Source organism: Copadichromis virginalis, linkage group LG11, assembly GCF_057382275.1.
Source record: "Copadichromis virginalis isolate Kocher_CV1m ecotype Utaka linkage group LG11, C_Virginalis_male_GT1.1, whole genome shotgun sequence".
Lineage (NCBI taxonomy): Eukaryota > Metazoa > Chordata > Actinopteri > Cichliformes > Cichlidae > Copadichromis > Copadichromis virginalis.
In genome coordinates this window covers 37,988,922-38,004,353 of record NC_140628.1, presented here as the reverse complement: position 1 = coordinate 38,004,353, position 15,432 = coordinate 37,988,922, and the positions used below count along the sequence as shown (strand labels likewise).

General features: G+C 42.1%; 1 protein-coding gene across 1 annotated transcript in view; it reads left to right on the top strand.

Annotated features, from left to right (window-relative positions):
* pear1 (platelet endothelial aggregation receptor 1) overlaps positions 1 to 15,432 on the top strand; it is a 59,929-nt gene that overhangs the window by 27,413 nt on the left and 17,084 nt on the right. The window contains exons 5-6 of the mRNA XM_085472323.1: positions 5,994 to 6,086; positions 12,782 to 13,028. Of these exons, the coding sequence (XP_085328449.1) occupies positions 5,994 to 6,086; positions 12,782 to 13,028 (340 nt within the window). The remainder of the gene's footprint in view (positions 1 to 5,993; positions 6,087 to 12,781; positions 13,029 to 15,432) is intronic.

Genomic DNA, 15,432 nt, shown 5'->3' with positions numbered 1-15,432 from the left:
GAACATGACAAAGATCCCAATATGCCAAATCTGCCTCCAACCTCTCAAGATCCCCGTCTGACTGAGCATCCAAGGAATAAACTGGTACAAACCCAATTTTCTGTGGCTTCACATTGCAAGCCACACGACTCAGAAATCCACCATCCATGCCCTGAAGGGGCAGAGTGGGTTTGTTGGTACAAGGGAGACACAATATTAACCCCACTTGTAGAAATAAGACTCTGTAGGTGGAAGTTTGAAGTTATCGGCTTTTTCACACAAAGGTGGGGCGCCTGAGTTTGTCAGTTTATATTAAAAAAGTATTTTTAATAATATAAAAGTTGTTCATGATACACTCAAAACAATAATTCTTTGCCCTCATGGACACAAAGCAATAAATGTGAGTGAAATAAAACTGAAATATATTAAATCAAGTAATTAATCATTAAGGAAAATATGATTTGAATGTATACAAATCAAGTCAATTTAATTTGACCAGATATCATTAAATGTAACATTTTCCATTGTACTTATGTAACAAAATGAAAAGTTAGTTAAAGTCAGCATTCTGGGTTAAAATATTTGTTTGAGTGTATTACCACCGATGAAGAGACCCAACTGTCATCATACAAGGACATGTTTCTATTGGTCCAGACTCAGTATGTCAGCTCTCTGGACATACTGATATAATGGAATTCAGGCACGAAACACATTGAATTTAAGACATGAGTAAATATTACATAAGGTTATAGTACTTCTTTATTAAGAAGTATTCTAATGCAAAGGGCTAAAATTTGCAAGAAAGCAGTAAATACGTGCACATTTGAACCCTGATCTGCAAAGCAATTCACCCATTGTGCATCACTTTGTAGCTGATGGTTAGTTAGTAACCAACTGATGTTGCAAAGGTGACGCTGTGTAGTGTATTTACCATAGTCAACAGTTTCTTCAGTCCTGTTGGTATTTGCTTCAATCACTTGCCTGAAACATGACGCAGGTTTAATCGGGAGCTTTGTGTCTCTCTCCACATGGCTGCTACTCTCTTCTTGGCTGGTTTAAACAATGTGACTGATCAGTGTCGTCGCATAGGTTGAAACTGTTGCAGCTGTCAGCAGCGCACTGACACTCTCTTATTGCTTACAAACAGCAGCGACAGATATAAATAACACGAAACCACTCGTGAGGCTGCATGGTTTGAGGAAATTCTACAGTAGCTTCACAGACCTTCCCATTCATCGCTGGATGATCTTAGGAGTAAAGTATGATAATAAGAAGGCTTGCGTGCTTTGTGCTTGAAAAACTGACATTTTGTAGACGGATGCTTGTCGCCCAGCAGAGATAATATGCGTTTACGGTTGCCTATTGTGTGCCACCTTTAGCCCAACCTCTGATTTTCATGACTGACACGAGAAAGGCCAGAACGGAACCAGATGAGCGTGTTTTGAGCTTTGTAATTGAAATATCCTCCATCGACGTGTCATCTATAGCTCTGAACCCAGTTTCTGTACAATGTAGTGTTTTTTTTCTAAATATATATAATTACCTATAATTATGTTTACCTTGTTCGTTTGATGACATGTTAGATCCCCAAGTTTCCCTCCCCCAGTATCCGCACGCCTTCAATTAAAGGGGAAAAAGTAATCAGTAAAATTACTGTTTATTGAGTTTGAATTGAAAGAAAAACATGTGCATTCGCAGCACGTTGCTGTCAGCAGAGAAAACGCTTTTGTAACAAAAAAATTAAAGAGATTTGTAGTCTCCAGTCATAAATGCATGTTTGAATTCACTTAATTAACAGCAGAGCCGTTTATGATGTTGGCTTGCGCACAGCTGAGAGACTCTTTTTACAAGGAAGCTCCTTGACAGTCTGAATGGCATCTTAACACTGGAGCTTTCAATTGCATGGTTGAGCCCAGCTGTCGAGCTGGCAGCTCGTGCGCCGCTTACGATGGGTGGAATACATTTACAGGGAAATAATACAGTTGAATAGATTTTGATTGTATAAACAACTCGGATTTGTTGCTTTGAAATCTATTTCATGGTGTTTAATGATTAAAAGAACAAAATCATGCCGACATGAAGCATAATTAGTAACTCTGGAATCTTACAAAAAATGGAAATGGAAAAAGCTTAGCTGCAAGAATTAATCAATCAATGAACTAAGCAGTAGAAAATCAATTTGTCATTTTTGTGATGATTTGTTGCACTTCTGTTTTGTATCATTGCAAACTGAATATCTTTGGAGCTGCACAGAAGACCTCTGAAGATGTCGTCCCAGCTTCTAGAAATTCATCTGTTATTTTTTATTTGTTTTACTTTAAAGAGATTTTGCAGACTTTTACACAATGATTCCACAAAATAATCTGCAGTTTAATTGTTTTCTTTACTTCAGCTTGTTTCTTGCAGTCTTCAGTGGCAGACAGTGACTCTGACTCAAACTTGATTTGAGTGAAAGTGAGTTTGTTCTTTCAAAGCCAGGAAAAAGCTTTTTGCTGCCATTGATTACGACAACGTCTTATTCACATATCACTGCAATGTCTCTGTAAACCGGACTCATCACAGCGCATCAAGTCTAACTTTTAAACCAATAACTCATCGCCGTGTCCTGTAGTCTGCTGTTGGCCGGCCATCTCGCTCTTGAGTCATGGGTATGTTTTTATTTACGAGGCCATGCTGGACAAACTACCCTCATATCTTCGGAGTGATTTCATGGAGCTCATCGTCCAATCATAATCTCCCAAGACACATCTCCCGCTGCCTGTTCCAGCGTATGAAGAGAAAACAGTATGTTTGCTACTGCAGCCAGTATGAGTTTGCAGAAACAAATTGAGTTAAATATGTGGTATCCTTTAGGTAAAAGGCTTAACTAACCTAGCAGTAAATTGTTCTTTTAGTCTGGACTGTATATAAAAGATGGACATAGGTAATGCAACATCACCAACTGTTTAATGGACTCTGGTTTTAAAGCCTTGAGTTGGTCATTTTGATCATCACCACCTCGGTTTATTGAAACCAAGCATGATAACAAGGGATACTTCTTTTTTTTTTTTTTTTTTTTTGCCTGTCCCGTTTGGCTCTTTTGCCATCAGAATTGTTGTCTAAAGGCAAAGAAACTGACCATCCCAGCCTTGCCGTAATGGTCCATTTGATTCACCTTTTATTGTTTATTTTATTTTCACTTACTGAATATGGGACAGACTTGACTGGGGGAAAGAAGGGGAGAAAGAAAGAGGGAAAGAGAAACAGCTGAGAAGAGGGACGGGGGAGAAGGGCAAAAACCAAAAACCAACAGAACGGGCAGAGAAAAAAAAATGCATATATCGATCACCTGGGTCACCTGCTGAGAAAGAAAAAAGAAAACAAGCAGAAGAGAACAAGAGTAATAGAATAAACAACATCACAATGATATATGGGAATATGACAGTAAATACTAAATGTTAAACATTATTGTGCAGCACATAAGATCAACAGAACACAGTGTGCTTTGAGGTAGGAGCCAAAAAGGGTGTAGTTTGTGGGTGTGATCACCCGTGTGTACACCTGTGAGCATGGACGTGCTTGTTTTTTGTTTTTTAAAAGGTTCCTTCATGTAATAATCTGCTAGAGGGTGTGGGGGGGGCCACAGCCCCGTCCTCCAGGGCATGAAGCAGGTATGGAGGAGATCAAAACTCCAGACATCCAGAGGCCCCCAGAACACAAGAGACCAAGGAAGACCAACAGAGGGGCAGCTGCGCCACTGTCCCAGAAAGAGCTGAGGAGAGTCCCAGATGAGGGCTCACTCAGCAGCCGCGGAGCAGAAGCCAGGGGGAGTTGCAGTGACGCGCCCGTGAGCTCCGCCGGCAGCCAGCTGCGCCTGAGTGACCGAGCCCCAGGCCCCGAGGCCGGGGGCACCCCACCTCCGAAGTGGCCCGAGCGAGCCCCAGGCTCCAGGCCCCGATAAGCGGCCGCCAAGGAGTGAGCCGGTGTGTACCTGGACGCCCATCCCCGGACACAAAGAACCACCAACGCACCGATTTCTGAGGGAGTCCGCCACTGGCAGGGGAAGTGGTGGTAGGGGGAGATAGGCCTCCAAACCTTGGAGGGCCTGAGATGTCCCCAGAGAGGTGGCGCCTGACACCCAACCTGACATATAGACACAGACATACAGGCACACACAGATACAAACATCCATTCCCACCCTCATGCTCTCATATGCACTTACTCCACACTCAACCAACGTGGAGACAGACATAAAGAGACGCTGTACACACGATCACACTCCCCAAGCGTACTCTAAGCCCCGGGTCTAGGTACCCTTGCCCCTGGAGGGGGGGAACTGCACCCAGACCCAGGTGGTGTTACCCTTTTCCCTGCGGTGGGGGGAGGCAGACCGCCCCGACTCCACAGCAGCAGGAAGGCCCCACACTCCAGACCGCAGTCGGACGGCCAACTCCTCCTCCTAGCCCCCCCGCTCCAGCAGGTCGCAGAGAACGGGGGTGAGAGAAGACTCCAAACCTCCCTCCACCCGCTCATTGTAGTGTTGATGCATGTGTGTTCTAAGGTGCATTTAAAACCCAGGAGGGCTTGGAGCTACCTGCCAGAGAGCAGCAGGTAAGCGCATGGGGATACTTCTACCAAGGATACCTTGGCTGAGCTATGATGTGAAGGGATTTTGCAGTGATACCAGACTGACTGAAAAAAGCAACATATCAGACTATTAATTAAATAAATGGTTGTTTGCATGTGAATGGCTTCAGTCTGTACCATAAAGAAAGATATGTTTTTAGTTTTTTTTAGGATCAGTTGTTTTGCAGTGATTTGAAAGGTTAAGTTGGAAGGTAACTTATAGGTCTATAATTTTTAAAATAAACCCCAAACCTTCAGTTTAGTTCAGTTTTATTTATATAAAGCCAGTTCACAACAATGGTCACCTTAAGGTGCTGTATATTGTCGGTAAAGCTCCTACAGAATTAGAAAGAAAACCTCAACAATCAGACAGTTTCATAGTGCAACACTTGGCCACTGTGGGAAAGAAGAACTCCCTCTCCACAGGAAGAGGCTTCCAGCAGAACCATGCTCAGGGAGGGGCAGCCATCTGCCACCACTGGTTGACATAAAGAGACAGGAAAGAACACACACGGTTGTCAGAAGATAAAATCTGATGATATCCAGTAGTAATATAAACACATGGAGAATGAAATAGGTGTGGAGAAGAAAAACCTAGTGCATCATGGGAAGTCACTGGGCATGGCTGAATGGATGGCAGCATAACTACGGGATGGTCTAGGGTCATTATATCCAACCCTAACTATATGCTTTATCAAACATGGAAAGTTTGAAGGCTATTCTTTAGAAGGCAGACTCTCAGAGAGGGCGTTTGTCTCCTGAAACCAAACCCGGAGCTGATAGCTGAGCGCTCTGCCTCCCATTCCACTTTTAGAAATTCTTGGAAACACAAGCAGTCTGAGAGTGAAGTGTTGGGCTGATACATGGGTCTTTAAGATACGATGGGGCCTATTGTATGTGACGAGATGGATTTGAAATTTACAATAAAATGCAGAAGTCAAACCTGCCGCTGAGACCATAATCTGGTGTTTAGTGAGCGTCATTTTCTCTCATTTATAAACGGACTACTTCCTGCACCAGACTGATCACCCCTTGCTTGCAGATAGAAAGAATGCAGGTTTATGCATTGCTTTTTAAAAACTGCGCATGTCAATTTTTCATACACACACCTGTCTTTTAGTAAGTCTTCATTTTCTTTGTGCCCTCATACTTTGTAACCTGGTTTTTACAACAGTTTTATTTGCGTGCCTGATGTTGGATCGTCCTGATTGAAAGCACTTGGCGGGTCTCTCTGGAAAAAGAGGTCACCAGCCTCAGTGGAACCTGGTTAAATAAAAAACGACTGTGCTTTTGTGACATTATCCAATTTTCTGGCCAAAAGCTTGAGATAACGTAAACATTAAAGCTTCTTTAAAACCCTGACCCTTCTCCACAAATCTGTTTCTAATTCTGTTCCTTCTCACCAACAGCTCGCTGCACTAAGGAGTGCGTCCACGGCCGGTGTGTCGCTCCAGATCGCTGCCAGTGCGAGGGAGGCTGGCGAGGAGATGACTGCTCCAGTGGTATGAATCAGCCTTCCTCTCGCTTACAGACATTTCCTCACTCTCGTCTCTTCTCTCATTTGCTGTTTCTCCTGTTGCTTTCGTCTCTTTCCCTTTCCCTTCAGCTCCACAGAAAAAAATACACTTCACATTCACAACAGGAAATGAGCAATGGCCATTAGTCAAGTGGCTGATCTTCACATACACCTCTCCATCACACACTGAAGCCTCTCCAATGGAAACAGCAAGGGAGCATTACTGCATGCACAGCAGTGACTCATTTATATCAGACTCAGTCCAGAAACCAGTTTACTAGTCCACAAGGAGGCTGAGCTGAACCTCCAACGTTCGTTCACGGTTACTGACAAAAAAAGAAGAAGCAATGTCAAGTCAGCTTTTCTTAAAAAAGCAGACATGTGCTGTCAAAATAAAAGGAATAAAACAATCACTACCTACAAACACAAGCAGTGAAGAGGTGGTAAGATAAGTCCTGTTTCATGCACAGAAAGGAGTCCATAAAGAAGAGTTAAGGCTGATCCTGCTGCACTTTTTGGCTCCTGTTACAGAACTGAAGTCAGCAGAAATGGTTATATAACCACTGAGAGTCGTGAATCTAACCCTGTTTGCCTTTTTTGAAATCTTTTTAAATTTGATCATCCAAACAGTGGAGTGTGAACTCAGAGCTGCATTTTTAAGGGGCTCCTGTTTCCCCCGTTTTCCACTATATTCAGGCCCATTTCATCGCACTCAGCTGGGTCAACAGTACACAGCCCCCCCTCTTCTGTTTTCCCCCATTCGTTTGCAGAGAGCAGGAATTAGCTTTAGCGGGTAGCGGTTGATGCCTTGACAGTGGGATGATGGGAAGAGGAAATGGAAAATGTTACCCCACTCTCCTTCTTTTGCATGGCTCACTTCTCTCTGTCTCTTCTTACACCTCCCTGCTACCCTAACCCACACTTTAAGTTTCTTCTTTTCTTTTCTCCTCTTCCACTCCTTTTTCTTCTTGGCTCCTGTAATGGAGTCTTTCTTGGCAAAATATGACCCCACACTTCCTGGATGCCTGTGTGTTGAGCTAGTTAGCTGTGGGAAAGAGGAGAGGGGCCTAATGTTTTCATACTGAAAACCTTCTGAATATAGAGACTAGATTTAGAAGGGGACATGGCTCAGCGTGACAAAAAAATAGAGGAGGGGGTTGGGATGAAATGGACAAACAGGCAATGAAGCCTCTGGTATTCCTCACGGATAGATTTTCTAGCTCCCAGCAGGTTTTTCAGGGACCCTGAAGGGTGAATTCCAAAAATCACCAGTGAGTGCTGCTTGTTAGGTGATCAGGAGATTATGTGGACTTTGGATGCAAGCAAAACCCAAGGCGCTGCTTGGACAATACACACGGGAAAAGGAAGAATGTTCCCATCGTGTCTGTCTGCATTCTTCATAAAGGACACTGAACACATGCCAGCTCTGAAGCGTGCAGCAGTTAGTGGCTTTACTTGCATGCAGTAATGCAGATTCCAGTTTGAATCACAGTAGTGGTCAAATTAATGACTCGTCCTGTGGCTAAATAGTCATATCTTCAACTCAGAAGGGAGGAGGATTTTCTGTTTAACTTTATTTAGAAATTCTTTTTTACAAGATTAACTATTTTTAATGCTGTACATACGCAGGGACAGAACGCCAATGCCACTGAAATATCAATAAGAACTCAAATTAATTTATAATTTAAGCTTGTTTTGTAGTTTTACTGCCACAAGTTGAGTAGCAAGGTTTGTTTTATAGGATCATTCATGTGTATGTATGCAAGTGTGAGGTGCATAAGAGCCGTGTGATCCCGTGAAAATCCATATTTAAGGTTTGCAATTTAGGATAATGTCACTTTGATTAAAAAAAACTGTATATATATATATATATATGGCTGCTTCCTTTTATTGGTCACCACAGGGGCTCATCTGCTTCCATCTCACCCTATTATTAGCATCCTCTTATGTAACACCAAGTCTCTCCATGTCCTCCTTCACTACATCCATGACTCTGTGGTCTTCCTTTTTTCCTCCTGCCTGGAAGCTCTGTCTTTATTATGCTTTGTCCAGTATATCCACTCTCTCCTCTGCACTTGTTCAAACTGTCTGTCTAACACCAGTCTTTTCTAATCTTGTCCATCCTGGTCACTCACCTCCAGCTCGGCCTCCTGTTTTTCTGTCAGCGCCACCATCCCCAAACCAAACATCACAGCAGGTCTCACTGCCATCTTGGAAACCTTCTCTTTCACTCTTGCAGCTGTCCTTCTGTCACACATCACCCCTGACACTCAGCTCCATCCTGCCTGCACTGTCTTCTTCATTTTTCTTGTGGACTGTCTGTTTTTTGGGTGGTTGATCCTAGATTTTTAAACTCAACCACCTTTACCAGCTCTCCTCCGTACCAACTTCATCCCAGCCTCCCCCGCCACACTTTTATTCTGTAGGATAAATTTCTCTAATCAAAGTTGAGAAAATGTGTTTCTCAGATATTTCATAGTTCAAAATTGAAGGCCATCATTTCTGCATGTGTTACTGTGATAACCTATCAGGCACAGGGCAGGTTCACAGATGCAAACAATTAGAAAGGAAAATGGGCCTTCAATGCTCCCTTGACATCAACGTTTGGCCAATTTTGACTCTATTATAATGATTAAATCAGTGCTGGACATAGGTTGGCTAAAGTACGTGAAACAAACAGATGTGAATAATTAACTGATGAAGGACTCAGCCAGCTGGGAGCTCAGAAATCACATCTCCAATGAGGGAGTGATGATAAGATTTGTTTGATAGCATTTGATTCTTGTTATGTGTCATATTATGAACCGATTCATTATCATATTTGTGTGGAGAAGAGCCTGCTAACTCTCAAACTCGTAACACTGAGTAGAAACGGAATAAAAATGCTTCCATGTGAATCAGGTAAGCAGAGGCTCTACTGCCTACTACTAATGGCTCAGTTTGAAGTCATTGTTTTGCAATGTGCAGCTGTTGGAAAACTATGCCAGCTCTGATAAACGGAGGTGATAGTCTTGGAGTCATGTAATTCTCATGGAAATCGAGAGCTGGTTCCCAACTGGAAGCAGTACTTGATTCTAATCCATTGTTGTACTGCAAACTGTTGTCAGCAAATATCCAGTTGTGGACATCTACAGTTGCAAAATTACTAGACATAAATCTAAAGCATCCGTATCCAAACATAGTTTTTTAGATGTGTTTAAGGACATGCAGAATCATGTTTTGGATAATTCTATTGGCCGCTGCAGGTTTGGCAGAGACTTGGTGGTGCGAACATTTAGAGTAACGGAGCCCTGTTTGGGCCTTTTGGCTGTTCTGTTTCCACTGAAATCATGTGTCTCATGATGTGATGCAGCAATACTGCAACAGCTTGACTGTTCAGTTCAGTTTAAAAAAAAGTGAGACAATTTAATAAGTTGTATTGTCGGTTATAACATCCAACTACTGTATTTGGCAAATGTTAGTGTTTGATATTACAGCAGCCTGCACTCACTGTTCTTTCACACCAAAGCAAAGAAACATTTTCACATGCTATGATTACATGGAAGCTGGGGAAATCCATATTTGTGCAAATTAAGACATGTCAACATGAGCAAAACATTTGCTGCATGTATGTCCTGAAAACCCTTACGCTAGGAGGGCAGTAAAGAGAGAGCAGAAAAAGAGAGGGTTCGGAGACAAGTGAGCAAAGTCATAGCAACTAATGTTAACATGTGAAAATATGTTTCCATAACTTGATTTAAGCTGTACTGGGTTCCCAATGCGACTGCATTCATGTGGAGGAGGATGTGATTACATGAAAGAAAGCTTTTTCTGAGTTTTCATAATCAGCGTTGAGCAAGACTCAGCAGTTTTGGGGGAAGCTCAGACATGCCTTAAATGGTGACTGCGCTTGTTTTCTCTCATGGCAAGAACTCAGAAAGAGGTCCTACAGGCTGGTTTCTGCAGTAAGAGCATGCACAAACATGCAACAGATGAAACAGTTTCCTGCAACAGAAACAAGGCCAATGTCTCCACTGAAGACATTTTTCTTTTTCTTTGAGCGAATGCAGCTGATACAGTAGCAGCACTATCAGACCACTGCATGTTTGATACCTCTTATACAGCTATATCAAGAATAAATTGTCCATATCCGATATTGAAAGCCCAAGTAACAAGCATGGCAAAAGGGATTTATAATCATTGTATCGAAAGTTTAAATTCACATATAACCAGATTACTTATCCTCTTGAAAATCAATTTCCACAGTAAGACTAATAAAAATGGGATTATAGCTTCCTGTTCACGTCCACTCTGGTAAATTTCATCCACTCACTCAAACAACTGCTGGTTGTATCAGCAGTCAGCTCTCAGAGCCCTTCAGTAAATCTGCCCTGGTGCCCTGGAGAATGTCTGTGTAAACATAATCGCTGCTCCAGCTGAGTTTCTCGTTACTCAACGTGACATACTGCCTTCTCCAATGCCCACACAGAGAACAAGTGAAGTTCTTTTAAACAAAAGAGGCTTCGAGTAAGTGCAATAAACTCTACAGTCTGTGGCAGCGCGATTTGCTCCACGACAAATTTGGCTGTACATGCTGAGAGTAACAGTCAATGCAGTTCCTTGTATTTTTCTAAGCCGTGCTCGGGCGTATGTTCAACACCGGCAAAGGTGGGAGTGAGACACGTACACGCATGGAGTGTAGCTCACAGAGCAGAGGATGATTCACTGCAGGTCAGCGTGAAATTGTTGGAAACACTTTTAGCTCTGGAGAAGATAACCGACTCCCATCCATCAGTTACGTCAGTGTTATTGGATATCACGTTTTCTCCGATGTCCAAGATAGTCGAGGTAATTGATGAGAAATTTTAAGAATGCACCCATGACCAATCTGGGTTCTCTCCATGGACTAAGATCTCTTCATCATGAACTGAAATCCAAACCTTGTGTGAATTTCCTCTGCGTACAAGCCTCGAGAGCCAATCACCAGGCTCCTGCATTATTTTCCATTAAAATCCTCTCCATGCAGATCTCCCTGCCAATTCCAAATTATCTGCCAGTAACGTAACATTTGCGAGCTAAAGGGATAGATTTGGTTGAGGAAGAATGGCATCAGACACTCCCTCTCTTGTTGTTGTTGAACAGGGCACAGAATCTAATCACATTTGTTTCTGTTTGTTTCCCATGACATCATATATTTGAGCGTACATAACAGTGTGTGGGGAGGAAAATCAATTAGGAGCAACAGAACGGACACAAAATCATCATACTTGCACCGTATGCAAGTTTCAATAATCATGTGTAATTTTATTTTGACTCGGTGTTTTTATTTCATTTCCAGCATCGCAGAGTAGCTTTGACTCACTGTTTAGAGAAGCAGGAGGTTTTACTGGAAAACGACTGGTTTAAATCACTGGAAAATGTGGGCAATGAAAGTGAGAAGCTCCGTCGTGTGAGTGTGTGCAGTCGTGTGACTGCACGAGCTGTGGGGGTTGTGGAAAAAAACAAAACAAAAGGACAACTTTTCTTCAGAATAAATACAGTAATGCGATGTCCTGTATAAACACATGCTCAGTCTGATTTTTGGAAAGACGTGTTTGAAAGCTGAGCTGAATCCTTTTTTAGCTGAGATCAATCAGGACCACTTCAGCAGAAAGAAGATCATCGTTTCCATCTGCTGTAATCGGGCCGCGTGGCTCTGCTCTGCATCCTGCCAGTTCTTCCTAAAGTCTCATCCACATATGAAGTGATTGCTTGTTTCACTTAGACTTTAGAACATCATTATGTATGTTGTACTTGTATTTCTCACCTCATCACATGCCAGTCAGTGGTATCAATTTCTCCTGTTGGCAGTTGCTTCAGTTGCTTCCCTCAAAGTTGAGAAGAACATATCTCAGGGTGTGCTCTCTTCTCATTGGTCAGTGTTACTCTGACTCATCTCTGCAAATTGGTGAATTTCAATGACATTCCAGGGTCTGTGGTCATTGAACAGTTGCTAGTCTTCTTCTTTCTGAACACCCCTCAATGCGCCATTTACGGTCCTGCGTCAGTTTGTCTTTGTCTACACAAAGGGATTGTGGGACATCAGCCCATGCAGAGACGAGCTTGTGGAAGTCCTAAAAAAGCCAGCGATTCATCCCCTTATGGTGAGAGAGTTATGTGTGGGTCAAATGCTCATGGCTGGAAAAGTTGGCTTGAAAAGGGGAACAAAGATGAAGCATCAAGGATCAAAAAAGTTTTTAACACTTGGCCTCACTCCACTCCAGATGAGATCTTTTTATATTCCCCAGAGCTAAACACCAACAACGGCACAAACACAAAGAAGAGGAGCCCATGTTGCAGGTTCCTGTATTTATTTCGTTACTACCCCCCTGGCTGCAGTTAAGAGCTATAGAAAAGCTATGGTCATACGTGGAGAGCTGCAACAAGAGCCCCAGTAGATGACAGAGCATGCATGGCAGCAGACGTGACATTAAGTCAGACAATTACAAGGAGAAGCTGTGCAGCAGGCTGAAACAGGTTACATGTGCCCCATATGAGATCTGAAGGTATGATCTGAGCAAGCCAATACCATGATTGCGGTATAGATCTATATAGGAACTAACTCTTTCAGTTTGAAACAAAATCAAAAGATATATAAAAATGTTGGAAAAGGCTAATGTTTTACATGATTCAGTATACTGAGTTTGCCCTTTGACCTTTCAGACTGTGACGATAAACACTGGGGAGCGAACTGCAAGCAGCAGTGCAAGTGTGAGAACGGAGCTCTCTGCGACCCTGTGAAGGGATCATGTCGCTGTCCTCCAGGGTTCAATGGACGCTACTGTGAAGAGTCGTGTCCAGCAGGCACATTTGGGAAGCGCTGTCTGCAGAGGTGCAAGTGTGCAACCGGAGGATCCTGCGATAAAGCAACAGGAGAGTGCATTTGTCGGGATGGATTCACAGGGACTTAGTAAGTCCAAACAAACAAAACAGCTTAGCAAATTTCTAAAATCCAACACTGACTTTGTAAAAAGTGATAAAAATTTACAGACATTGGCAATGTTTCTCTATGAAGAACTTACTTTTCAGTTTCATTCAAAATCTGACTCTTGGGTGAGATTTGCATGAGGCCACCTCACAGACACCACAGCTGTGCAAGCACGATGATGACAAAATGACAAATCCAAAGTGCCGACATTAACCATATTCACCAGCTTTCCTTCATCTGTTAATGCTAACATTTTCTTAGCAGTCTGTACTTTGTATATGTATATATTGCATACTTTGACAATTATCTCACAAATTCTGGCCCCATGATGGTGCTGGATTAAAACTCAAAGGGTAGGCAGTTATTTCACATTTCTGCTTGGGGAATAAATATTGAAAGCACATCTAAAGTCTGTGAGTAACCTTGTGGTGACACTAGAAGAAATGTTAGTAGATGATTATTGGGAATGTAAGGTACAAAAATCGACTTTCAGCTCCAGGCTATGGAAGAAATTCTGATGGAGAAATATGGTCAGATTCTTGATTAATCCTAAGAGTCGAAGCAGATATTCATCCTAATGTGCTGAAAGCGTCTGGTGAGCAAAAGTAAGATCACACTAGACATTTGTGGGACTATATTTAGGTTATCGGATGCAAGAAAATATACAGCTTGAAGATTGATACCTTGTTAGCAGTTGTGTTAGCGGTAACCAAGAAGTTAATCAAATCAGAATGATGCCTGACACACTAATTAGAAATGCTGAAGAGATGCACACCAAAATAGCTCCGACCCCTCGGGGCCTGGACCTCTGTGAGACGTTGGCAGCAGATTTTTTGGGTCCCGTTTATTATGGAGGTGCGGTGGGATGAATTTAGGATTGGGAAGCCATGAGTGCCTGTATAAAATTAGATTGCAATCCATCTAACAGTTCGGATATTTTAGCAGCCTTCTGCGAGTCGCTCTTGCTAAAAGTTAACAGTGTATTTTCCTTTTCATTAGGAGCCATTTTTAGAATATTGTACTTTGTTAGTTATTTCTTTTGGGAGACATTTATTACAGCACTTGATTAGACCCTACTTAATTACCCGAATGTTCTCCAGAGGTATGTTAGACCCTCATCTTCCTCTTTGCTGATCCATCTTTTTATTTGTTTCCGTGAGTTAATTCGAAGATTGAAAAGAGACCCCGATGGTCTACTCTGTACTCCATGAGTCATCTGTTACGCCCTGTTTTTTAGATGCCCCTGAGGATGAGTAAGCAGTAAAAACATTTCCCCACTACACATTAGTGGAAACTCTCATTCTGCCAATGTGAAAGCACAACACTCCACTTTGAGCTAAATAAAAAAGGCGGCTTGGCAACAGAGATTAGGGGATAAATCTGGGTCAATAATTGTGTGCATTTGTAGCGTTTTCATATCATCCGTTTTAGAAAATGTAATATCCTTGCGATGGTTGTAATCTCTAATGTGATTGGTTAAAGACACATTCCGCATTACCGGAAGAGGAATTGATGGATCATCTTGATTCTTTTTACATATTCAGCTACTTTTAGACATAAAAACTGCAGGAAAAATTCTAAAATTGAGTCCAGAAGTTGATCTATTATGTTTTTCTGTATTTTCACAACTTGTTACAACAAAAGTACGCAGACCAACATTTCACAATGCACAACACACATGGGCTATAGCAGCAGAAGACCACACTGGATGCCGCTCCTGTCAGCTAAAAACAGGAAACTGACCCAACAAAATCAGATGACAACAGTTTGGGAAATATTACCTGATCTAATTAGTCTCAGTTTCTGTTGTGACATTTGGATGGCAGGGTCACAGTTTGGTGTAAACAACATGAAAGCATGGATCCATCTTGCTTTGGATCAAAGCTTCAGCTTGTTGTTGATTTTGTAATGATGTGTTGGATATTTTTCTTGACGCACTTTGAGGCCCTTAGCATCAAGTAAACATCAAGTATTTATGAGCACAGTGCAACCTTCTTTTGACGACTGCTTCCGGCAGGATAATGCACCATGTAACAAAGCTCAGGTTATACTGAGCAGCTTTTATTTAGCATAACAACGTTTAAATGATCCCAAGATCTGAGTCTAATAGAGCATCTTTGGGATGCAGAGAAACGGGAGATTTAAATCATGGATGTGCAGCTGACAAAACCACAATATAAAGAACATGCCTGCAAAGTGTTTCTTTTCTTTAAGTTGAAAAGAAACTTAAAGAAAAGAAAAAAATATTCGCCAAGATTAAAGAAAAAAAAAGCTGGAACCATAAGTCCAAGTGAAAGACGCCCTTTAACCCATTTCCGGTGAAATTTGCCAGACGGCAGAAGGTCCTATAGCTTGTGAAATATATGTTTCTTCTTTATTGAGCATC